This window comes from Cryptosporidium ryanae, assembly GCF_009792415.1.
Source record: "Cryptosporidium ryanae isolate 45019 chromosome Unknown contig_13, whole genome shotgun sequence".
NCBI lineage: Eukaryota > Apicomplexa > Conoidasida > Eucoccidiorida > Cryptosporidiidae > Cryptosporidium > Cryptosporidium ryanae.
In genome coordinates this window covers 345,762-370,969 of record NW_027125556.1, presented here as the reverse complement: position 1 = coordinate 370,969, position 25,208 = coordinate 345,762, and the positions used below count along the sequence as shown (strand labels likewise).

At 32.3% G+C, this 25,208-nt stretch overlaps 13 protein-coding genes across 13 annotated transcripts; 9 read left to right on the top strand and 4 right to left on the bottom strand.

Annotated features, from left to right (window-relative positions):
* Positions 1-73: 73 nt before the first annotated feature.
* Positions 74-2,782, top strand: FG386_000325 (glycogen phosphorylase 1; the record flags this gene model as incomplete). The annotated part of the gene is made up of 1 exon (XM_067339675.1): positions 74-2,782. The coding sequence occupies one exon, from the start codon at positions 74-76 to the stop codon at positions 2,780-2,782; it is 2,709 nt and encodes a 902-aa protein (XP_067196371.1).
* A 994-nt stretch (positions 2,783-3,776) lies between these two features.
* Positions 3,777-4,568, top strand: FG386_000324 (uncharacterized protein; the record flags this gene model as incomplete). Its single annotated transcript, XM_067339674.1, has 1 exon — positions 3,777-4,568. One exon carries the CDS (start codon positions 3,777-3,779, stop codon positions 4,566-4,568), a length of 792 nt encoding a protein of 263 aa, XP_067196370.1.
* Positions 4,569-5,006: 438 nt separating this feature from the next.
* FG386_000323 (BTF domain) lies at positions 5,007-5,504 on the top strand (the record flags this gene model as incomplete). The annotated part of the gene is made up of 1 exon (XM_067339673.1): positions 5,007-5,504. The coding sequence occupies one exon, from the start codon at positions 5,007-5,009 to the stop codon at positions 5,502-5,504; it is 498 nt and encodes a 165-aa protein (XP_067196369.1).
* An 886-nt stretch (positions 5,505-6,390) lies between these two features.
* On the top strand, positions 6,391-7,251 carry FG386_000322 (uncharacterized protein; the record flags this gene model as incomplete). Its single annotated transcript, XM_067339672.1, has 1 exon — positions 6,391-7,251. One exon carries the CDS (start codon positions 6,391-6,393, stop codon positions 7,249-7,251), a length of 861 nt encoding a protein of 286 aa, XP_067196368.1.
* A 29-nt stretch (positions 7,252-7,280) lies between these two features.
* Positions 7,281-7,637, bottom strand: FG386_000321 (divalent cation tolerance protein; the record flags this gene model as incomplete). The annotated part of the gene is made up of 1 exon (XM_067339671.1): positions 7,281-7,637. The coding sequence occupies one exon, from the start codon at positions 7,635-7,637 to the stop codon at positions 7,281-7,283; it is 357 nt and encodes a 118-aa protein (XP_067196367.1).
* Positions 7,638-7,757: 120 nt separating this feature from the next.
* On the top strand, positions 7,758-8,189 carry FG386_000320 (uncharacterized protein; the record flags this gene model as incomplete). The annotated part of the gene is made up of 3 exons (XM_067339670.1): positions 7,758-7,770; positions 7,834-7,985; positions 8,040-8,189. 3 exons carry the CDS (start codon positions 7,758-7,760, stop codon positions 8,187-8,189), a joined length of 315 nt encoding a protein of 104 aa, XP_067196366.1.
* Positions 8,190-8,331: 142 nt separating this feature from the next.
* On the top strand, positions 8,332-10,895 carry FG386_000319 (DNA topoisomerase III beta-1; the record flags this gene model as incomplete). The annotated part of the gene is made up of 2 exons (XM_067339669.1): positions 8,332-9,393; positions 9,459-10,895. 2 exons carry the CDS (start codon positions 8,332-8,334, stop codon positions 10,893-10,895), a joined length of 2,499 nt encoding a protein of 832 aa, XP_067196365.1.
* A 35-nt stretch (positions 10,896-10,930) lies between these two features.
* On the bottom strand, positions 10,931-12,253 carry FG386_000318 (mRNA capping enzyme; the record flags this gene model as incomplete). Its single annotated transcript, XM_067339668.1, has 1 exon — positions 10,931-12,253. One exon carries the CDS (start codon positions 12,251-12,253, stop codon positions 10,931-10,933), a length of 1,323 nt encoding a protein of 440 aa, XP_067196364.1.
* Positions 12,254-12,466: 213 nt separating this feature from the next.
* FG386_000317 (Sec1-family protein) lies at positions 12,467-14,578 on the bottom strand (the record flags this gene model as incomplete). The annotated part of the gene is made up of 1 exon (XM_067339667.1): positions 12,467-14,578. One exon carries the CDS (start codon positions 14,576-14,578, stop codon positions 12,467-12,469), a length of 2,112 nt encoding a protein of 703 aa, XP_067196363.1.
* A 217-nt stretch (positions 14,579-14,795) lies between these two features.
* On the top strand, positions 14,796-15,773 carry FG386_000315 (uncharacterized protein; the record flags this gene model as incomplete). Its single annotated transcript, XM_067339665.1, has 1 exon — positions 14,796-15,773. One exon carries the CDS (start codon positions 14,796-14,798, stop codon positions 15,771-15,773), a length of 978 nt encoding a protein of 325 aa, XP_067196361.1.
* A 460-nt stretch (positions 15,774-16,233) lies between these two features.
* Positions 16,234-18,048, bottom strand: FG386_000314 (uncharacterized protein; the record flags this gene model as incomplete). Its single annotated transcript, XM_067339664.1, has 1 exon — positions 16,234-18,048. One exon carries the CDS (start codon positions 18,046-18,048, stop codon positions 16,234-16,236), a length of 1,815 nt encoding a protein of 604 aa, XP_067196360.1.
* A 446-nt stretch (positions 18,049-18,494) lies between these two features.
* On the top strand, positions 18,495-19,403 carry FG386_000313 (Gal/GalNAc binding lectin; the record flags this gene model as incomplete). The annotated part of the gene is made up of 1 exon (XM_067339663.1): positions 18,495-19,403. One exon carries the CDS (start codon positions 18,495-18,497, stop codon positions 19,401-19,403), a length of 909 nt encoding a protein of 302 aa, XP_067196359.1.
* A 594-nt stretch (positions 19,404-19,997) lies between these two features.
* FG386_000312 (WD40-repeat protein) lies at positions 19,998-25,199 on the top strand (the record flags this gene model as incomplete). Its single annotated transcript, XM_067339662.1, has 1 exon — positions 19,998-25,199. One exon carries the CDS (start codon positions 19,998-20,000, stop codon positions 25,197-25,199), a length of 5,202 nt encoding a protein of 1,733 aa, XP_067196358.1.
* Between the last annotated feature and the right edge of the window lie 9 nt (positions 25,200-25,208).

Below are 25,208 nucleotides of genomic sequence, written 5' to 3'. Positions count from 1 at the left end.
GTAACAATTTTAATAGAACAAATTGCAACGTTTGCACTATTTTATTATTAAACTTTGATTAAAGCAAGTAAAGATGGGAGACAGTGTATTTACACGCGACAATTATAATTTTGAAATGAGGAGAAAAGCCTCCTTCTCCAAGTTAACTGGAGCAGTTCCAAGAGGAATGACCGGGATGTACTTGGATGATTTTGATCCAACTGCAGATAAGAGAAGAGAAAAGTTGTGGCATTTAATGGAAAGTTACCTGCCAACTGATGTTGAGTCAATCCAAAGATCAATAGTGAATCATGTAGAGTATACACTAGCACGTACAAGATTTAACTTCGATGACAATGTTGCATACAGAGCCACTGCATACAGCATTAGAGACCGTCTTATTGAAAATCTTAACGATACTAATGAATATTTTAATGAAAAGGATTGCAAGCGCTGCTACTATTTGAGTCTTGAGTTTCTTTTAGGGAGAGCAATGCAAAATGCATTGGTTAATTTAGACATTGAGGAGAACTACAGAAAATCACTATTTGATTTAGGATACAAGTTAGAAGCTTTGTATGACAATGAACATGATGCGGCTCTTGGAAATGGTGGTTTAGGAAGACTTGCAGCATGCTTTCTAGACTCTCTTGCAACAAAGAATTATGCAGGATGGGGTTATGGTATTAGATATACATATGGTATCTTTGAACAAAAGATAGTACAGGGACGTCAATTTGAGCATCCAGATTATTGGCTTGTTCAATCTAATCCTTGGGAAATAGAACGTCAGGATGTTACTTACGGAGTAAGATTTTATGGTACAGTTCGTGAGTTTGAGGAACACGGAAGAAAGAAATTCAGGTGGATAGATGGTGAAGTTATTCAAGCCGTTGCCTATGACAATCCTATTCCTGGTTTTGATACATACAACTGTATTAACTTAAGGCTTTGGAAGGCAACTCCTTCGAAAGAATTTGACTTCAATGCTTTTAACGAAGGAAAGTATGTAGACGCAGTTTGTGCAAGGCAGAGAGCTGAGTATATTACCTCTGTACTTTACCCTAATGACAACACCGAGCAGGGTAAGGAACTAAGACTCAAACAACAATATTTCTTTGTCTGTGCTACTATTCAAGATATTTTAAGAAGATTCAAAAAGTCAGGAAAAATAAATTGGAGCGATCTACCAAATAAGGTATCTTGTCAGCTTAACGATACTCATCCAACGATTGCTGTTGCGGAAATGATGCGCATACTTATTGATGTTGAAGAATTAGACTGGGACTTTGCCTGGAATATTACAAGTCAATGTTTCAATTATACAAATCACACAGTTTTGCCGGAAGCGTTGGAGAAATGGAGCTCAAATTTGTTTAACAAACTTCTCCCGAGACACTTAATGATAATAAATGAGATAAATCACCGTTTCTTGTGTGATGTTAGGTCAGTGCTTGGAGATGGTCCTTGGATTTCAAAAATGTCTATTTATGAAGAAGGATGGGACAAGAAAATTAGAATGGCAAACCTTGCTGTAATTGGTTGCAGAAAAGTCAACGGTGTAGCTGTAATTCACAGTGAAATAGTGAAAAAGGATTTATTTGCTGACTTTGTTGAATATTATAGAAGAAAAGGTATTACTGACAAATTTATAAATATTACAAATGGTGTCACACCAAGAAGATGGGTGAATTGTGCCAATCCCAAATTGTCTCATTTAATTTCTAGTTGGTTGGGATCCGACAGTTGGTTAACTAATTTCGATATGGTCAGAAGTCTTCAAAACAACGTTGATGACAAAAATCTTCAAAAAGAGTGGGCAGAAGTTAAACAAAGCAATAAAGAGAGGCTTGCAAAGTGGGTTGAAATTAATACAGGATACAAAGTTGATACAAGTATGCTTTTCGATATCCAAGTAAAGAGAATTCATGAATACAAAAGACAATTGTTAAACTTATTCTACATTATACACAGATATTTGACACTTAAGCATATTTCCTCTGAAGAAAGAAAGAAGTTTGTTCCTAGATGTTGTTTTTTCGGAGGAAAAGCAGCTCCTGGATACGCTGTAGCTAAAACTGCAATCAAAATGATGAATAACTTATCTGTGATAATAAACAATGACCCAGATACGAAGGACTACTTAATGTGCATTTTCCTGCCAAATTACAATGTTAGTAATGCGCAAATTATTATTCCAGCATCGGATATATCACAGCACATATCTACTGCTGGTACTGAAGCATCTGGAACAAGTAACATGAAATTCGTAATGAATGGTGGTCTGATTTTGGGTACTCTTGATGGTGCGAACGTTGAAATTCGCGAAGAATGCGGTAATGATACAATGTTTATCTTCGGCGCATTAGAACACGAAATTGAAAACATTAGAAATAGAGCAAGGAGTGGTAATTATCCTATTGATCAGAGACTACATGACGTTTTCAACTTTATTCGCACAGGTGGAATTATGCTTGGCGATGGAAAAGCTCAGGGAGAGTTCTGTGACATTGTTGACAGAATATGTAACAACGGGGATGGTCACATTGGAGACTTCTACTTGCTTTGTCACGATTTTCCTTTATATTGTGAAGCTCAGTCCAGGGTTGATCAATCATACAGGGACCAAACTACATGGGTAAAAACCTGCATTAAAGCTGCTTCTTCAATGGGAAAATTCTCGACTGACAGAACCATTGAGGAGTATGCCAATGTAATTTGGGGGCTTGAGCAATGTGAAAGACCTGCTCCTGAGACTTGTAGAAAGCTTTCTAATTTTACAGGTCAAGCAAATAGGAGATAACTTTTAACTTTAGAAGGTAACAATGAAATATATTAATGCGCAAATTATTTGAATAAGTCGTATCTCATGAAAAATGTAAACGTTTGAGATTAAATTACCATTACAAACTAAATTGATAATAAGGGAACTATTGTTATGTTACCTTTCGTTATTATTATTTTAGTTTTAACTAGGAAAGAGAGTGTTTAAATAAATGATTATCTTATTACTCTTTATCACAATCATCTGGGAGTTAATTTGAACAGGTAATCTCTAAACGCCCTGGTTGAAATGATATAAAATGTGGAGATATCTTGTTATAGTTAACGAGAAACATTTTTTTTTATAGAGCTGAAGATGACAAGAAAGTGACAAATTCGATAGGTTTACTTTTAAGAGACATAAAACCATTTTAAGAAGAACACACATTCAATTTAAGGTTAAGTAAGATAGCAAAAAAAATTCAACTATACAATGCACAACATCGAAAAAAATAAGAAAGGCTTCTATAAAACTAATAATATCTCCTTTTTATCTGTTACTATTCATTAAAACCTTCTTAATCCAACAAGTCATTTAGAATAACTTTATCGATATCTTAATTACTCCATTTTTAATTAAGTTGCACTCAGAGAAACAAAAGGAAAAAAAGAAAATTCGGTCTGAGTATTATTTTCTTGATTTGAACTTGGAATTTTACTTTACATTTATATTTCATTTCTTATGAGAGGTCTTGACTTAATTTCCAATATTGGGGCCCTCACTCAACAAAAACCCACAAAAACATACCTTGTAAAATTTTGGTCGTAAATTGTCGATAAGAAATGTATAATTACAAAATGAGCGCCATTTAATTTTTTACTAGGTGCCCAGTTTGGGCATACATGAAATCGGAACATGGAATTTCGTATCCTTTTAGGAGCGCCTCTATAATTAAGGTAAATCTTAAAAGTCATAAAGTTTAACACCATAAAATTACAAGTAAACGGTTCAAATATTCAATTATGTTTTAATAATGGAGGAGAATCCTGGTGATAGAAAGAGGGTGACTTTGGTAGACAACCAGGTCAAAGTTGCTTCAAGAGCAAAAATGAGGCTAATATATGACATTTTTTCAGTTTGCTATTTCACTACAATTTGGATGATGATGTTTTTAGATTGTGGACCAAACTACTTCAGTTTTTTTTATTACTTAACTAATTGGGGATGGACTTCTACCTTACTCTTTTATATAGTTGCAACTCTGGTTGATTTTGAACGCTATACGAAGGTAAATGTTTCTTTCCCATTAATATATATGTGTACATTTTTAAGAGAACTTAGTGTTTCACTCCAAAGTGTAATTGTGCCATTTTTTTGGATTATTGTTTATCCAAAAGAAAAATGGAGGTCTATTACTTGGGAAGTTCAAATGCATGGAATGGGGCTTGTTTTCATTTGCATTGACTACCTTATTCGTGTGTCAAACTTCTCAACATTGACTACAGGGAATTTATTTTCAGTTGTATTTTCGTATCTAATTCTGAATTATGTTGTTGTTAATAAACTGGAAACAATGATATATCCAGGAATAACATATAATACTCTTGAATCTTGGTTAGTTGTCGGTTTGGCTATGGCATTAGTGCTTATTGCCCACCGAATAGCTGTCATTTTTACAATGTGTATTTCACTTAAGGATAAAATTTGGAGAAAGTACAAGGACGACCATTTCCTTAAGAAGAGCTTAAGAACAATAAAGAAAGCGCAGGAACTTAGAAAGACACACGGGGTAAGGAGGAGACTGGGGTCTATATTTGTGGGATAGAAACTACTTAACATAAACTTTGATCATTTAATGTTATTAAAAAATATTCTGGAAGAGTAATAAAACAGTAAAGACAAGTTGAGAATGGCGGTGAGAAATGACATAAAAAAACTGCTTTGATAATTTAACCTAAATGAATCATTTGTGGTAACAATAATTGCAATGGAACGAACACATTCTTGACGAGATAACTTCCTACTTTCTGCCTAGGAGACGAATATTCTATTTTCCCCTAATCCCCCAAAGGAGGGTATTTACCTGCGCTCAAAGAAGGCCGAAAATATGCGGGTGAAATTATAAGAGACGTATAACAAGACGTACAATTTCAATCAATACGAGACAAAATATATAAATTAGCAAAGAATCATCTTGAAAGCGTCGCGCGTAACGCCCTGACACTGTACACTAATTTGGGAGTTTAAAAAGAGGTTGATAAAGATGAACCCTGAAACACCTACTAATGACTCAATTGAACAGGCTCGCCAGAGACTTAGGGACAAATTTGGACTAGCCACTCAGGTTGGAGGAAAGGGAACGGCGAGAAGGAAGAAAAGAGGCCAGAAGCAATCATCAGGTCTTGATCAGAGGAAAATCCAGGCAGTGACTTCACGCTTTAGATGCCAAATGTTCCCGGCAGTAGGAGAAGTTATGATGATGAGAAACAACGGAACTTGTCTTTATTTTTCTAATCCAAGACTTCAAGCATCCGTCACTTCCAATACATACATTCTTTCAGGTAATCCACAGGAAAAACTTACTAAGGATCTTCCACAACACTTTAATCCTGTAGACTTGAGTGCATTTTTAAACGATCCAAAGTTCCAAAAACTTTTAGAAGAGTCACAGGCGAATAAGGAGGAAAATGAAGATGACGGTATTCCTGATTTGGTTGAAAACTTCGAAGAAGTTGAGGAAACCAAACCTACAGATGAATGAGATTATGTTAAACTTCCCAAGTGATAAAGCAACATTCAATAATTTTGCTTGCATTACAATAATTAAGATATGTATAACTATTTTACATATCATCCTCACCGTTTTCCCTAGTTTAAATCCTACATGGGATATTAATAATCTCGCTAGATTATAACAATATTGTTGTTATTCTTTAACAAAATTCACACGAATAAGTTCCTAGACTCATCTACCATATTTGTACGTTAAAGGACGTAGCTAGTAATTAGACGAAACAAGACAAAATCAGTTGAAGTGTAGGTAAATAAACGATTATTACATTGAATAGACGAAATATAGTTATTGTTTTTTTTCTAATTAAACTATTTTAAAGCGTAAATTTGTTTCCTAGGTTTTGTATATCTTTTTATTTACGGATGAATTTGTACATTAACTTTGAAGTTGCATATTCTGGAAGATTATATCTATTTTAACTTCTTTGTGAGGTGTTTTATGTGTTCTCGTGCAGAAGATGCTGTTCCTAAAAGTAAGTTTTCAATTTTCTGTATTCCTACTATCTTTTTTCCCTTAAAGTTTTCAATTAACAATTAAGAAATAGTAAACATTACCGTTAAACTTACATTTCTAACAATATTTTTTTTTGTATGCGTTACTTCTTTTTTTGATGGAGTTGGTTTGTTGTTTCGTTCTTTCAACTTTATCTTAGGTAATTTCTTGCAATTTAATCCCTGTGTCATTTTTGAAATCTCTCTTTAAATTTGCATATATCTCTTGAATAAGTCGAGTTTTAGTGCCATTTTGCTTTGGCGGCAACACGTTTATTGTATGTATTATCAAGAAATGACCAAATCTCCAAAATTTGAAGGAATAATTCAATTAGTTGAATTATCTTTGTGTCTTGGAATTAATGAAAAACAACATGTATAATTACAGAGATTCAAGTAAATCCCACGGATTATATGATTTAAGTGATGATAATGGTGTTAATGAAACGAACAGATTGATACTCGCCTTAAAAACAGATATACTCATGCGAAAAAAGTTACTAGTTAGAAGTGAATTTTGGAATTACATGAGTATTTGTTTGAAGAGACATATTATTAGAGAATGGGAAGGTCTAAATACACATATTGAACAAAATGTAATTTCAAAAGATCCTGGCCTCAATAGCAACATAGTATTGTTCGTAATTGGACTTGGTAGTTTGGAGAAAAGAAAAGAATCAAATTGTTCGCCACTATTTCAATTAGCAGCTACTCTGGCTCTTAATGAGAATATAAGTATAGAAAGTATATATTTTTGTGACCCTGAATTTACGTTTATTGATAGTTATTTGATATTTGAATTATTCATGACACATCGTACACACATTGAGGTTTTTACAGGAGGCGATTTATCAACCCCTTTAAATACGGTAATTAGTCAGTATAAAAATGATATTTATGGTAGGGATAGAAAACCAAACTTTTTATTCTTTATGCCTCACTGTGAACGTTGTACATTTGGAATGCTTCTTCATTACTTTAGTTTTGGTAAAGGAAAGGATTTATACATAAAGAACAACACAAAAATAATTGTATGGGGTAATAATCTCAATACATTTAAAATAGATTCCTACAAGAATTTTAATAAAAATTGTGAATACTGCAATTTGCTTTCATCAATACTAGAAAAAATGAGTTTCAAAATTGAAAACCCAGACGATAATTATAATTCTGCATTCAATTATGCATTTAGCGACCTTACAATTTATAATTTACCCGTGTAATATGAATTTTTAAATTCGAGGATTTAGAATTACTCATTATCCTCTTCATCCTTTCTCACAGTTTCTTGAATCCAATTGATGAATTTATTGTGACCATGTGTAATACTTGTAGCAATTATCTCAGGTACCTCATACGAATGAAGCTTCAGTATACTTTTTTCAAGAGCATTAAATAGTTCTTTAGTAGATTTAATCACAAGCATTGTCTCCGTATCATCATTTATTCTTCCATTGTAGGAATATATACTTTTTATTTCTGGGATAATATTCACACAGGCACAGAGCTTTTGCTCAACCAATGTTTTAGCTATTAATACTGCCTCTGCTTGAGAGGAGGTGGTGACATACACCAATATTGCATCTATTTTATTCATCTGATTTATCATTTACTCAAAAAACTTTTTGCTTCCCTTTTTATCTTTAAATAGTCAGAAACCACCGTTCCTCTTTTGTTTACAGAAGACCCTACCGCCATTGTACTATTTTTTGACAGCTCGGGTAGAAAAATGTCAAGACACCGTAAGTTTAAATTGAAAAAAAATCCACGAATAAGTTTAACAAATGCCAAACTTTAAAATATAGAGCCAAGTTTAATTATGTGCAGAAGACAGACAGGAGTTGCAGTTGGACGCTTGTGTGACAAGTGCGAAGGAAAGTGTCCAATTTGCGACTCTCTTGTCAATCCTGAAACGGTGGTTCGGATATGTGACAACTGCAACTATGGTTCCTCACACGTAGGTTATTTCAACTTTTTAGGTTCAACAAGTTAACTAATTTTTTATCTTCAGGGAAGATGTATTATTTGTGGTTCCGAGGGAGTAACTAACGCATATTATTGTCGAGAATGTACTATTTGTGAAAAAGACAGAGATGGCTGCCCAAAAATAATTAATTTGGGAAGTTCAAAAATGGATCATTTATATCTGCATAAAGGTTGATAATTTAACTTTTATTTGTGTTTTCTTCTTAACAGACCTAGAAAAGTCATGTTTATGTCTCGTCTACTCTTTTTTACTTTGAAGTTTAACTGTAAAATTTACTTTAAGGTTTGGGGAAAAGTTGAGCTTTTACTTTGGAAAGATGAATTCAAATACAGTGCTTATGGTCGCTGAGAAGCCATCAATAGCAGAGACCATAGCTAAGACACTTTCTAAAGGCAAATTGAGCACAAGACGGGGAAAGACTCCAGTTCATGAATTTAGTGGAACCTTTATGAATAGAAATGTCAATATGAGGGTAACTTCAGTAGCTGGGCATGTTTTTGAGGTTGGGTTTCCGAAAAATTACAGTAATTGGGACAAAGTAGATCCGATAACCTTATTTGATGCCCCAATTGTTAAAAATGAATCCTCCTCGAAATTGATTTCCCACTTGGAAAAGGAATCAAGGGGTTGTAATTACCTCGTTTTATGGTTAGATTGCGACAGGGAGGGGGAAAACATTTGTTTTGAGGTGATCAATGTTGTTTCAGGTAATATGAACAGAGGAAGAGATCAAAAGGAGTGGATTTTCAGAGCAAAATTTTCTTCAATTTCTCCTAAGGACATTTCAAATGCAATGAAATACCTTGTTTACCCAAACAAGAATGAGTCAGACTCTGTTGATGTTAGACAGGAACTTGACTTAAAGGTTGGAGTTGCTTTTTCTAGATTACAAACAACATTTTTAAGAAACAAATTTGGTGAATTCAACAAAAATTCAATTATTTCTTATGGTCCCTGTCAAACCCCAACACTTTTTTTTGCAGTAAGGAGAAGGGACATTATAAATAGTTTTGTTCCTGAGAAATATTACACCATTTCTGCCACAATTCTTAAGGATTCTCAATCTCTTTCACTCAAATGGTGCAGGTCAAAAATCTTTGATTTACAAGTAGCAAGATGTTTACTTCAAATAATACAAAGTAAAAAGATTAGTGTATCGGGTCGTGTGATAAAAGTCAGTAGAACAAATTCAAAAAGAATTAGACCACTTCCTCTAAATACAGTTAATATGTTAAAAATTTCTTCAACAACACTGGGAATAGGGCCCTTTCAGACACTTTCAATAGCTGAGAAATTATACTTATCGGGATATATTACATATCCAAGAACTGAAACATCTCGCTACTCAGAGACATTTGATATAGAAGCTACAATATCGGTAAGTTTTATTTTGTTGGAAGCCAAATAAAAATAAATATAACTAATATATTTTTTTGTATTTAGATGTTTAGTTCCCATCCCGTTTGGGGAAGGTACTCTCTGGAATTATTAAAATTTGGGTATGCTTCTCCAAGAAAAGATGGCTCTGATGCAGGAGATCATCCTCCAATCACTCCTGTTAAGTCCGCTACTAATAATGATTTAAGTGGAGATTCATGGAGACTTTATGATATGATTTGTCGACATTTTTTAGCCACTGTTTCTAGAGATGCGAGTATTTTAAAGGAAACAATTAAATTTGATATACAAGGTGAGACTTTCTTTACAAGTGGGATGAAAATGACGGATAGTGGATTCTTGAAGATATTATATTCCGAAAACTTTTGTAATAATTCCAGGGAAATACCAAATTTTACAATGGGAGAAGAAATTGTTGTTAAGAGTATTGAATTGGTTACAAAGGAGACAACTCCTCCCCCACTTCTGAGTGAAAGTGAGCTTCTGTCTTTAATGGAAAAAAATGGAATAGGTACAGACGCTTCTATGCCCACACATATTCAAAAAATACAAGAAAGAGAGTATGTTAAACTTGTATCAGGAAGGAGATTTGAACCAACGAAACTTGGAATGGCCCTTGCTCATGGGATCTTAAATATTGACCATGAACTTGTTTTCCCTCTTGTAAGAAGTGAAATTGAGAAATATGTAGATCTTATAGCAAGAGGTAAATATAATCATAAAGCCGTCTTGAAACACTCTCTATCAGTTTTTAAGCTGAAATTCGTTTACTTTGCTGAAAATTTGAGTATTTTTGAATCTCTATTTAAGTCAAGCTTCACAGATGTAACTGCATCTTGTAGTAGGATCAGCAGATGTGGACAATGCAAGCGTTATATTAATTATATTGCAAATTCATTTCCTCAGAAATTATATTGTTCTTATTGTGATATTTATTTAAACATACCTCAAGGTTCACTAAAGCTATATAAAGAACTTAAATGTCCATTGGATGATTTTGAATTATTGCTTTGTACTGACAAGAATGGCGTGAAGAACGTTTTTTGTCCCAGATGTTACAATGATCCCCCAATGTTGAATAAGAAGGTTAATATGCTCTGTAAATCTTGCCCTAATAACACGTGCAATTTCTCACTTAGATCCTTGTATTTGATGGCTTGTCCAAATGAAACCTGTTCTCAAGGTATTATTACTTTGGATATTACTTCTTCTCCAGATTGGAGGTTCAAGTGTTCAAATTGCGAAATATCATTCCTAATAAAGTCTTCCAGTGTTCAAAAAGTCTTACTTGGTGACAACTACTGTGATTTTTGTGGAACAAGAACACTTAAAATACTAGACAAGGTATCTGCAGAAACTATTACTGGTTGCCCTGTTTGCGATAATGAAGTAAATAAGTTTGTCATGCTTGAGAACAAACCAAAAAAAGTCGAAAACAAAATGAAGAGAGGTTTCAGAGGTAGAGGTCGAACAAGGAGGTGATTTTACTAGTCTTATATTTAAATAACAAAAAAAATTTATTTATTAAATTTTTGTTTTTTTTGACCGTCATATTTTTTTCTCGAATCCCTTACATGATCAGGTACATTGCAATAATTTAAAACAAATCTTTTCCCACTCTTTTTGTATAAGTTTATAGTTTTTATCAATAAATCGCTGTCTATTCCATCTCTTATAGACTCAAACACTTTATTTACTGTTCTTATATCATTTGGAGAGTTTTTGTCTGTTCTTACTCTCTCTACAATCCAACCTCCATGCATCTTTATAGGCGGCTGGTCCCATAATATGGTTCCATTATGAGACTTCGTTGGTTTAAAATAAATAGCGTTTTCATCATAATAACATTCAACAATCTGACCAGAAATTCGATTTAACTTGTATTGTTCAACGAGTTTCTTGAACATCTCACCAGTAGGAACACAAAAACAATCAACACTTGCCCTAACACCACGTATTGATACCAATAATTCCAAGTATATTTGGGATTCACAAGATTCTTTCTCAGAATGAAATGCTGCAGCAAAGTCAGCTGTGTTCAAGTGAGGAGGTTTCCATTTAAGCAATTTTGTACATGTTCCCGGAATATAGGGTAGAGTTACGGGAGTAAAAATAATTCCATCACTTGGGTGAGGAAGCCTTTTTGAAAAATTTAGTATTGCAGGAACCTCGTCAACTTCGTAAAAATCCTTTAGAAATATTTCAAAAGGCGAAACATTGTCGTATGAAAAAGCACTTCTATTTTTGTCATATTTTATCTTGGGTAAAATTACTTTGTTATATCCGTATTTTAATCTTTCTAACAACGGAAGAGTTTTAATTGTGTCATCCCTTTCAATTGAAACACAATCATACATCAAGTATCTGATAACATATTTCTTTTCACCTTTTATTTCTACTAAATCTTTCACAAGTTCTCCATCTAATAATGTGTTTTGTTGAAAAAACTGTGCGTGATCTTGATTTCTCGGATCAAGATTAAGTAATTTGTCTATTTCATCATTTTTTTCTTTATTTAGTTCACCCTTTTCACCATAAAATCTTTTTAATTTTACATCAAAAACAGTGTCCCAATATGAACTCGGTAATGTCATCTCTAACATATTTATCTGTTGATTTCTATCTATTAGAAACACGTGCCTGCTTGCTGCATAAAGAAGTAATCTAATGCCATCAGTTTTTTCACAGGCAACATAGAGATTCCTACCTATACAAGATTCCAATTTTTGTTTGTTTAATGAAACTGGTTGTGAACCTGGAAAAGAATCTTGATACCATCCGCATAGAGACCTAACTTTTTTTAATATATCATTTCTATTATTATCTGAAACAATCAACATTAATATTATAAATGATAGAATATTTACAGTGAAAAAAAAACTTACTATCATTTAAGACTATCCCAGGAATATCGATGTTAAGTGCAGTATCCATCCGAACCTATTCTACAAAGAATAAACTAATATTAGCATATAAAATGAGCATAATATATATTGGTATAAATATAATACTTTATTTCTTTAACGGGTCTGAATTGCAAATAATTAATATTTTCAGACTTGGTTTTTTTTAGTTTTATAAACAAAATTATCTGGTTTTTTACAGGACTCGAAAAATATTTTGTGGTTTATGACTTCTGTAGTTGCAATGTAAATATCTTTATTTATTAAACCCTGAAGTTTTTTTAGTGTAGTTATTTCCCCCAAAGTTGCACCGCCTACAAAAACTACCAAAAGAGAACTCCCTTTATTTAGGTTAGATTGAGATGGTATTAATTCAACAGTAGGACCCCAAATATTATTCAATGCCTCCTTAAGTCCAGTATTTCTTGAGTCTTCTGATAAGTTCGATTCGTCATATAACAATTCAACTAATCTTGTGCTTATTGGTGCGTAACCGCTGTAAACGCTACTGATATCATTTTCAGACTTCTCCTCATCAGTAAACAGATTCAAAGACCTCTTTATTGTTTTCCAGTTGGATTTGATATTTAAGTTCATGTCTAAAAGTCCAAGTCTATCTAGAATGTTTAATCTGTACATCTCTTGAAAGCCAAATACGGAAATTATGTGCCTTTTCAACTGCTCAAAAAGCCTTTTGTTTTTGAATCCATTTTCAACAACGCATGAAAGGCATAAAATTCTATAAACTTCTTCTATTTCTATTCCTTCTTGATCAATTAATTCATCGAATGATGATTCTTCTGAATTTTTAAATGATACTACTTCAGTGAATTTTGTACTAATTTCCCTAACTACACTTGATACAAACTGTGGCGATTCAGACATAATTGAGTCTTCTAATTGTAATCTATTTAAAGTTTGGTGATCCTTCGTGAAGTATTCATTTAAGAATGTTGCAATGTTTACGTGCCTTGCGATCGTTCCTTGTTCATATTGCTTCCCTTTTAATTTCCTTACAAAATCACCAATTTCAGATATGTCTTTTAGTTTCTCTTTTTCTTGATATAGTGTCTGTAACTCATGAGCTTTTTTGTGAAGATACATCCCCACATCTTTAAGTCTCAAATCTTTTAGTGTAGAAAATAAAGGGTCACCAAACAGTTGCAACCTCCAGTAAGGTGTATCTTCCGATATATCTGGTGGAATTTTATCAGAAGGAATATCAACGTAAGTTTTTTGAGCACCAAATAAAAAGTCTAATAGTGCATGATATGAAAATGGGGTTACAAATGGAGTAACCATGTCACACCTTCTGTCAATAATTATAACTTTTTCAAAGCAGATGGGAAAATCTTCGTTATGCTCGAGGCTTTGAAAAACTTCGCATATATCTGGCTCTTGAATGTATCTTTGAGTAAATTCAGATGAATCATTAAATGATATTTTTCCATTTTTTAACTCAATATTACTCCGTTCCAAGTTTACTTCATTTAAACTATTCCAATCAAAGGGTTTAAGATCATCATTTATACTTTTGTTTTCTTTAATTGATATCACTAAATGTTCTAGTACAGTTGCTGCTGCAGAGCCAACTGCAAATATTGGTACACAAGTCGAATTAGACGACCTTAAAAGCCAATATAAAGATTTTGCCACTAATTGTAGTGAAGACTCTTCTTTGTACACATGGAAGTCAATAAATGTATTTTTAATTTCCATCGAAAGAGCAGTTTCATCCAATGGAACCCAAAAAAAATTAATGGAATAGCATTCTGGAAATATTTCTAATGAAGATAATTTTTGGTTTAAAAGTCTTAAAATTCCTCTTGTATAAAATGGAACAAAACCAATACAATGTTTAAATTTTATCTTTGCTTTAAATGACTGATTATTAACTGAATTTAAAAAGCATTCTACATGGTTTACAATAGTACATGCAGATTTAAATGTGGGATGACAGATATATACACAAATAATGATAAATTCTGGTATTTTATTCTTATTATTCAAGATTCTGTCTAAATCAAGATCGCTTATAATAGATTCTATTCTTTCATCTAGATCTTCTGATGTTATTAATGGTTGCAGTTTCTGGAAACCGTAATTATTGTAATCAACAATGTCGGTAACTAAACTCAAAAGCGAGGAGATTGGTGTCTCTATGAATATCTGCGGAGGCAAATTTATTTCATCATTGTTTTTTGCCACATGCTCTAGGAAATTTAGTAACTTTTTTCTGCAATATAATCTAATCAAGTCCATTTATAATCTCGAGTGGCTTGCATTCGTATTTTACGCGCTTTGTAGAGGGAGTGCATTTGTTCTTTAATTTATAAGAGTCCCATCTTTTCCCCAAAATAATAATAATAATAATAATAATAATAATAAGACCAATAATACATTCTTCTTATTTTTAGTTTGAATTAAACAATAATTTTATTTTGTATTAGATTATTTGATAAAATTGTTAAATAAAAAAATGAATTATACCAAAGAAAAATTATACGAACAGTGGCAACTATTGAGATTACATGGAATTGTAAATAGTCCACATTTAATATTGGTATACCCAATTTATACAATTCAATTAAAATCAATGTGCTTGCCATACACTATTAAAGGACTCAAAGGAAACTTGGAGGACTTGGATAGCATCCCCATCAAACAAATAAGTAAAAGTTTATTTAATTTTGGAAATATTGGAGCTTTGTTTAATTCATTAAAGTGTGTGTATTATGAAGAAGGGTACTTCGGATTATATAGAGGATATATTCCTATGATGATTCATTCACATTTAAATAAAGCGTTACCAAACATACTATTAAAAACAGAGAAAAAGTATTTGAAAAAAAACTTGGAATTATCAAAGTCAGTTTACATTAAATACTGTAATAAATATATTTCAGAAATTATAACTTACCCGATCCTCACAATAGCTGTTCAACAATCAGTGTTTGATTCTAAGGGTTATAATTTGGATTTAGAAGATGATCTTCCTCAAATAAATGATTCTGTAGTTGGAATTTACTCACTACTTAAAATTTCAGCAAAATCTGAACGGGGATTGTATTCACTTTGGAATGGAATTACAGCTCATATTTGTAACAGAATAGCTGATGATGTAATAAGAGCTTTACTATACAATTATTTATCGTCAAGGTTTATTAAAAATAGGACCCTACAAGATAAGGTATCAACACAGTCTGTAAGATCAAGCAGTAAAAGACACCTCAAAGTTGGAATAAGCAACTTTTCAAGTTCGCTGCTTTCTCCACTAAATTTAATTTCTACAATACGGAGGTGTCAAACAAACTCTCACAATGGACTTTGTAGAAGTGATGTTAAGATAAAAGAGATTCTTGCAAATGTTAATTGGAGTATTTATTTCGGTCAGATTGTTATAAATTCACTATTCATCGCTATAAATTTACTCGACGAAACTCCTATTCTCTACTAGATGAGGAGTTCACATTTATTCGGATAATTTAAATACGTCTAAAATAAAATTAGAGAAGAAATTATTATTATTTCTAGGTTTTTTATTTATAATTTAAGTATATTGCTAAATTTATTATTTATATGTTAAAATATGAAATTATAATTTGTTTTTTCTTTAAAATAAGTTCATCTCCAATATTCTAAGTTGAACAAATTATTATATAAATAATTATCCTGAGAGAAATGGAAAATTGATATTAAAATAATAAATATTGAACAAAAGTATGCGTGAGAACTTAAAATTATTATAAATACTAGAGCATTCCATATTTAAAAAGAAAGCTAAGGCGATTATATTGAAAGAATTTATAAGGAAAGGTCTTTATCACCACTTATTGATGAATGAAACACAATTATTCTCGAATAAATGTCCCAGAATTTAACCTGATATATTAGTTTTTAACTCAAATACTTTAATATCACCAATTTACTACCTTTCTTTTTTTTTTTAAAAAAAATAAAATTATTGGAACTAGTATAAGTAACATACTTGGAATAAGCAGGTATACATTAATTATTGTCAAATTGATGGAGTCAAAATATCTTGAAGTTATGCGATTCATTGCCTGAAAGAAAACAAAACATGTAAATGCTTGAATGCCGGCGAGTCTTGCAAAGTTAGAAAATCCGAATGTATCACCAATAAAACAGTTAAGAGAGCCAAAAATAAATGATCTAAGGGCAGAAAATGCACCAAAAAATATGTATATAAACCAAAATGGAAGTATCGGGTTCAGTATAAGTAAGCTATGTATTAAACATGCTAATATTGTAATTAAAAGAATCATAAAGTTAACACCATATTTGGTTGCAATTACACCCCAAACAACACTGAAAACACTTCCAAAACTCATAACAATGTTATAAATATTCATTGTTTGTGGGAATTTCTTATCAAGTTCAATATCTGGAAGTGAATTTATAATTGAAGATGAAACAATATATTCACTCTTTGAAACTAAGACAGAGCATCTCCAAAAGTTGAAAACAAACAATGCCATGAATGTAAAGTATTCATAAGTTAGAAGCTGGCTTCTCAGGGAATTTCTGGTTGCCTCATTGGGTAAATTATTTAATTGTTCACTATTGCAATTAGATGCACCTAATGGAGATGAATGACTTCTACTTTTATCATACCTCAGTAAATATTTGCATTTTGCAAGGGAACAAACAACACTGTAACCACCCATAATTGCAGAAGAAGCTTTTAAATTGCATATGGCGGTTGATTCTTGTTCTTGCGCATCTTGTGAATTGGAAATTCTAACCTTGATATTCGCAATTTCAGAACGCGTTCTATTTTGTTTCTTCTTAGGGCAAGATAAATGTAAATTTTCGCGAGAACTACTTTTTTCGGCTTTATCGAAATCATGTTTTACAAATCCACCCTCCATTATTTCATCTTCACATGAAATAAATTGTTTTGTCGAATTCAATTTCTTCTCCGATTTTACCAACTTGTCAAAAGTTACCGATGGAAGTGTGAAAAATAAAGTCAACAAAGAGAAAACAGAAAGAACTAGATATAAGTATATGAATAATCTCTCTCTATCTGATTTATCTTCTACGGAATTAGAAGTCCCAATAGTTGCCTTCTCATTAAGGTTCATATGAAAGTACCCAAATAACATTGGAAGTACAATAGCTGCATCTATAAGTCCACCCAATATTGAAATAACAAGTGATTGCATCTTAAACAATGAAGAGACTGAGACAATGCTATACGATATACAAACTCTCCCTACACCTAAGAGCAGCCAACTTGAACCAAGAAGATACTTTCCAATTGAAAGAATTTTAAGATCACTTGTGAGCAGGAGCCAAATAGATAAACCTGAACAAATAAATAAAGCTCCGATTGTTCCCAATGCCCTAGGACCGATGATGTCAGAAATGGTGCCTGCTATTGGACTGGCTATGAGTGGAACACTTAACCCCATCTTCCAAGCCTCAGTGTGAAGTGTATTTTGTTCACTACACCCTAGTGTATTGCAATCATCATTCTTTGACAAGGGTTCAAATAAGATGGCGTTTCTCAGTTCCGGGTTAAGGCAATCATCACCCCTATACGCTATTGTTGTAGGATCGCACCTACAAAAATTCGCGAATATACAAGCTTTTCTCAGAAGAGGCAGAATTGCTGTAAAAGAACCTACCAATCCACATGCGCCAAACGAGATTACAAAATAAAGTAATAAGAGCAACCATCTATTGCATTTCGGCTTTTCCTGCATCTTTCCTTGTCTTACTGACACCTGACGCGAAAGAATAATGGCTTAAAGGCGCCATTGGTTACTTTCTTGAGTCTCTGAATCCCTAAGAAGTACACAATAAAAAAAGCAAATAAAAAATTAGACACATACGGACTGAAAAAAATGGAAAAGATTATGTTTGGAAGTAAAAAATGTCTAAATATAGAATGAATAACAAAAAGTGCATTTTATGGAAAAAAAAGGTCAATTCGTGTAAATTTTGCCGAAAGTATTTTTTTTTTCAAGCATAAAATTACGCTAAAATACAATCCAGCGCCAACAGGGGTGCATCCTTAAGACAAAACGTGTACTTATGCATGCAGTTTAGAAGATTTGAAGTTAAAAATTAAATCACTTCAAGAAATATACTGCACCTTAAAGTTCAGATTTGAGCTCTTAACTAATTGTAATATTAAATTCAAGCAACGATGTTCGGTGCAAGGAGCTCTGTGTTAATTGTCTTCTTGACCTTTATTATCTCCTTAGTGAGTGGGAGTAATGTATGCGTGTTAAAGCCAAAGTCAAGCTGTGACTCTAAAAAATTTGCCTTTATTGAAGGTGGTTTGAAACCAGGTAATGCAATCCGTGTTTCAGTAGAACTTTTACCACAAGCTACATTTGAGCTCACAAACTCAGCATTTCAAAATATTGCTACTATTCGTTTTGGCGTTAGTTCCTGTTCGATTGAAAGTTCAGTATCCTCAGTTAGAGCATATGGATTATACAAAAATGGAAGATACGTGACTGGCTCAGTTGTTTCATTTGATTTGGTTGCTTTAAGTAGATCTATTGGAGTTTTCATTGCAGGAGAGAAGTTGCTAGAAATTCCATTGTTGGTTGCTGCTCCATTTATGTTATCACTTACATCTGAGGGAAAAGGCCCATCCTTCCAATATATGGAATATTCAACAAATGAAAGTAACTTCTGCTCTTTCTATTCAAGAGAGTCGTGCTCCTCATCTACCCTCGTTTCCTTCAAAGGAGGAGTTCAAAAGAAAATCAAAATTTCTTCACCTACTTCAGAATCAGTTCCAAATGACTACTTTGCATACTTTTTCTCAGCATACAGTAATATCTATAAAATACCGGTTCTTGAAGTTGCATTTACAAAAGACAAATGGTATGTTACATCTAAAGGTTCATTCATTGGACAAGGTAATATCCCATCAAATATTGCTATTGGAAGTACAATAGAAGTATCTATCACACCAAGTTCTAGTGGAAAAATATTAATTGAAGCAAATTCCTCATCCCTTGGTCAATTTGACGTTGACCCAAGTGAAATTAACTTCATTTATCAATCAGTGTCCCAAGGAAGTATGAATGTCAGTTATTAAACGATACACTTCTGAAAGGAAATATCAAACTTCAGAAATTGTTTGTATGTGACACTCGTTTATTCCATTATTATCGATAATGAAATAATGATAGATAATGCTGCTGTTTTCAAAGAGATTCTAAATATATTCAATTTACAAGGTTTCGTAGCGCTTTGATCATCATTTCTAGCTAATAGTGACTCAAATAGGTAGTCCTTTTAGATTGTCTTTTTGTAAATTGACTTGAAATTAAATCTCTTGAACAATTCTTTATTTATCTTAAATAACCTGATACTCATGCGTTATTAATTGCCTTTCTTAAAGAGTTTTGTTTTATGTATGTTTTACGTACCCACACGAAAGGAATGGGGTGCGGGTTTAGATATTACTTTGACAGATTTTTCAGTTATAAATTTAGACAAAATATAATTAAAGCTTTATGAGATTCTTAATTTTATTCCTTCTTTTGTTTTTTTTTGAATTTTTTGTTATGTATTAATATATGTGATGACAGTGCAAACGAGCGGGAATCAAGCTTTACTTTTGGAACTAAGCCTTCTTTGTCCCTGCCTGAGTTCCAAAATAATTAATTAATTTATAATTTCTAAAACAATGATTCCATTTTTAATTTGCCATTTCCTTAAACAATATGGTTTAGATGATCTCTCAGAAATGGTTTATCAACAACTATTTGAGGCCGGAAAAATAACAAAAAGAATTGGCCTAGACGGATTAGAAAGGCAGATGTCATTTAATGATTTCTTGAATTCTGTTCCGGTTTATATTATAGATATAATCACTGCGTACCTTTCATTTTTTGATAAATGCAGATATCGAAATCGAGGTGAAATAAGTGTCGAGAACTTAATAAGAAACAAAGATGAGTTAGTTGAATTAACATCAAATATTATTTGTGGGCTAGAGGAATACTACAAAACGTACGAGAGAATTGATGAAATTTACAATTCAAATGTTTTTTTTAGCTTAAGATCTTTTTATAACGGACTTTTTAACTTTAATCCATTTTCAGCATCTCATTTTACTCGTTTCTTTAATATATTCAGCAACAATTTTATAAATTGTTCAATAGTGTACTCGCATCAACATATTACAGACTCCGAATATGGCTTTGTAGGAGATCCAGCAGGTGTTTATTTAATGAAAAAGGATAACACAGGTAACGTTTTGATTTCAGGAGGTGACGATGGGGTTTTAAGGCTTTGGAACATATATACAGGAAATCTAATTGCTTCAATCAAAAAGAATGCGGGTGATATAACTGATTTTGATGTTAATTCATGTAATGCTCTTATCGCTTCGTGTTGTGGTAAAGGTGAGTTGATTTTGTGTTTGGTAATAGGGAATGAATGGCTTCCATTGGCAATAATTAGTAACCAAGATAGATTGACTTGCGTCAAATTTGGATATTCAAGGCACAAAAATCTGATGGAGGACGGAAAGATCTTTCAAGAATCAGAACTTCTAATTTCTGGAGGTGATAGTGCAATAATATCGATTTACAGAGTAGAGGACCTTTTTATGAATGGTGTAAGCCACTTTTTGTCCAAAAACAGATTAAAAAAATGGCGTGAGGATTTATTTGATAAGTTCTATAAAATATTTGAAAAATACGAAAGCTTGCTTTATTCATCTTATTATTCCATAAACGATAATTCACTTTTCTACCAATCTCCACCACTATATAAAATTGATATTTTCCCATTATCACCGAAAGCATTTGATATTTGCCTAAATCCCATTTATAATCCTGGATACTCCTCACCTTATTCTGAAGAAGACTACATATTATTTTCAGTTGGTGCTTCTCTAGATCCTAAGAACTCTTGTGAAGAAATAAAAATTCACTTAATTAAAAAAAACTCAGGAACAGAGTTTTTTAAAATTTATAGAGATTCATGCAACAATGGTTATGCATTGGTATTTATTATTCCACTGGATTGTGATAAAAGCGACAAAAAAATACAATTGTTGGATATTCCTCATAAATATTATGATAATCCAGATGTATCTTTTGCTAACAACTCTCAAGATCTTGTTATTGCCTCTGATGGTGGAAAAATTCATCTTTGGGTTACTCAGAGAGAGATTTCTTGTTATTATTATTCGTTAACTACATACATTACAGAAAAAATTGTATCTGATTCATATTCTAAAAGAAGGTCTATAGTTAATATTAATGAAAATATTAGTGAGATCAATAATGAAGACTCGTTTTGTTTGAACAAAGACTCAATAGATGAACAATCACACTTGGAAAGAAGTTCAGTCAGTAATTCAAGGTTTATATTTAGGAAGGATCCTTGCAATCATGAACCTTCCAGCTTAGACTCAATCTTGAACTCAAACTTTGTTGAACTTATTGACTTTGTTCAGTGGTCTTGTGATGACTCTTTCATTATTGTTGCTAATTCAGTTACTCAAAAATCATCATTTAAAAGGCAAAGAAATTCAAATTTTGCTATTTGTATCGAAACATGTATTTCTTATTTTTCCAGAAAAAGTCAAAAGCGAGTATTAGATATCGTTCTTCCAGATACATCTCGCATCTCCTGTTTGGTTGCGCATCCAATAGATCCTGGAATAATTCTTTGTTTGACTTATGGAGGTGGTGTTTTTGTCACTTCCATTAAAAATAGATCTAATATTATCAACTCAAATATTTCCAAACATATTTTATTTGAACATAAATGCCCTGATAATCCATATCTGAATGGAACGTGGCTAAAGAATGGATTGGGGTTCGTAATATCACAGAAATTGGGTAGCTTTGAGTTTTATTATATTTGTAATGATCCGAGTGGTTTTGGCAGTTTATTAACTCAGACTTACAGATTTTCGTATACAGAACAGTTATTTTTAGGTGATTTCTATGAAATGAGAAGGGATCAAATCTTCTGGTTGATTAATCCCAACACTAGAAAACCATTGCATTTCTTACCTAGATCTATTATCGTAAATAAAGCTAAAAAAATGTACTCAGAATTATTACAACCACCTTCACCAAAGGAATCTTCCCTTGGTTTAACAATAAATGAAACATTAAAATTTACAAGTGAACTCTTCCCAGAAAGAATGCCCTATTTTGACGAATTAGAGTTTGAAAATGGATTATCACCTGCCTCTAGAGCATATTTAGAAAGAACAAAAAGAAGAGCTTTATATAGAGAAAAGGAATACAAAAAACTTCTAAGAATGAATATAAAAAATTATATTGGGCAAACTCGGTATGAATCAATAAATAGTGGTGATCTAATGGATGAAGAATTTTACAGTGATGTTACTGAAAGTGATAGCTATGATAATGAAAGTGGTGATCATAGTGGTGATAATAAATACAAAGATTATAATGATAATGTTAATAACAAAAAAATGAGAGTAACAAATAATGAATCATTTGAGAAAACCAAATATTTTCACTTTTCATTTGATGATGAACTTTTAAATATTTTTATTAAAAATTATGATATTATATCTGGTGACGAGTTTGCGACCGAACCTATTTTTTCTTCCGATTTAGCATTAAATGATATGTTATGTAGACCTGTTAAGGAGAGAAAACGCAGGTCTCGAGAAATTGCCAAAGTAATAACAAATTCATATGTACAAAGTGCTAACTCTTTTGATTTTGAATGGACTAACGAAAATAATAGAACTTCTCCAGTAGTAGTTGATTATGGGACTCCGCAACTTTCATCGATTTCTGAGTCGGAAGACGATTCCTCATTGTCAGATCAAACAGTTTCTGATGAAAACGACACAGAAAATGATTCTGGCTTGACATCAGAGGATTCACTGTACAATGAAATTATTACAAATTCTTGCAATGGGAACTCTTTTAAAAATAGAAGATCTAGAAATAGTTATGATTGTGGAAGTGATTATGAGGGAAATAGTGGATTTGAGTATAGATACTATGAAATTTTATATTTAGATTTTCTTTGGATACCTGATTGTGAAGAGAAAAAATGTGACAGTATTGTATGTCAACTTTGTAATATAGGTAGCACAACAATTATTGGTTATGAATATTCACTAAAGTCTAATATAGAAAATATATATAGATTGTCAAGACCGGTTTTACATGGTGTTAATGGCTCAATAGATCTTGGTCCTTTAATTGGTCCTTTTGACTATTTTAAAAGTACCAAAAAGCCTAATGAAAGTCCATCTAATAATGCAAGTTCTAGTGATAAATTTGAAAATAACAACTTCTACCTTCACACCAGATGTTTGATCACTTTACCATTTCTTTATTGGGAGGTAGTCAAAGAAAAGATATATACCAATATTTTTGATATCATTAAAAAAATGTATAATCCAGGTTCTACCCTTTCCAGAATTCCAAGTACTGAATTCACATCCACATTTTTTGATGCTAATCTCGTCAATTTTCCAAGAACCATTAAAAATTGCAGCTTTTGCAAGAAGTATGGTGCCACTGTTCTTTGTCAAGGTAAGAAGTGTAACCAACAATTTCACTATCACTGTTCTTCATTGGCTTTTCATTCTTTTCCTGAATATATTGACTCGAGTTACATTTCCCCACGCGAATCAGATTTTTATTGGTGCGACGTTATGAGTTTCTTTATATTTTACTGCCCGAAATGTATCCAAATAAAAAATTCAAATGTTCCTTACAAGGCAAATAGGGAGAATATGACAGATAACAGCGAAGGAGATAATTGCAAAAGAGACTGGCTTTCATCATCAGAAACAATTGCTACCTATGCACCACAAATTAATGATTCTCTGTACTTTTTTCCAAGACCTCACATTACATCTGCCTTAGATGATTTGTTTTTCAAGAATTTATTATTTTTTGAAGAATCACATAGAACAAATAAAAGACACTCCTATAAAAGTAATAACAAATGTGACTATATTAAGTGCAAACTTGTAAATATTTCTTTTGCGTTTCCTGGTAGGATGGAGACAAAAATTATGGCAATCTTGACATTAAGCACCACCATGTTATCCGGGAAAGCCGTATTTTGGCAATTAAGATATGCACCAAATGATGGACCTGATTACCTTGTGCTTGAAAATGATTTTGAAAGAGGAATGCATAATATACATAATAGGTTTAGAACTGACCAAGAAGGATTCATATTTATTGACAACAACTGGCATGAAATTATTATTAAAAAAATAAATACAGGTTTTGTCTGGGAATCAATTGAAATCATTTGGAAGGGTGAAACAGAAAATTATAATTCTTTAATGGTCAGCCCATGGGAAATAAATGAGAGTATTTATTATCCAGAAAATAATAAACACCTGGATAATATTGATGAACTACAAAAGATATTTACTTGGATAACTACCCAAGAAATAGGAAGTTTACCTTCCTCTTTCATTGATGTTTTTAAGAACCCCATTCCGTATTACTCAAGAAAAAAGAACGAAAGCAATATCTTGTATTCAAATGATATTTGGGTTGTCAATTACTGGAAAGAGGTCCCTCTACCACTTTGCCTTTCGAAAATTATTGAAAGAATCAATAAAAATTACTATAGAAGATTAGAAGGCCTTGTCAGTGATATTCTTCTTGTTAGATCAAACTGCGAGCACTTCAATATGAACAATAATTACTTTATTCAAGGAATAAGAACAATTGAATACGAATTACTTAGGCTTATTTTTGGAAAAAGGATTCCGAGATATATTTTAAATGGATCTAATTCTCTTTCAGAAGTGAGAGAAGAAAGTTCAGAATTGGACCACAAGCCTCCATTGACTGAAACGGGGAAGTTCAAAAATTTAAGAGCACGTAAGAGGAGAATAGCAGATTAAATGGTTTAT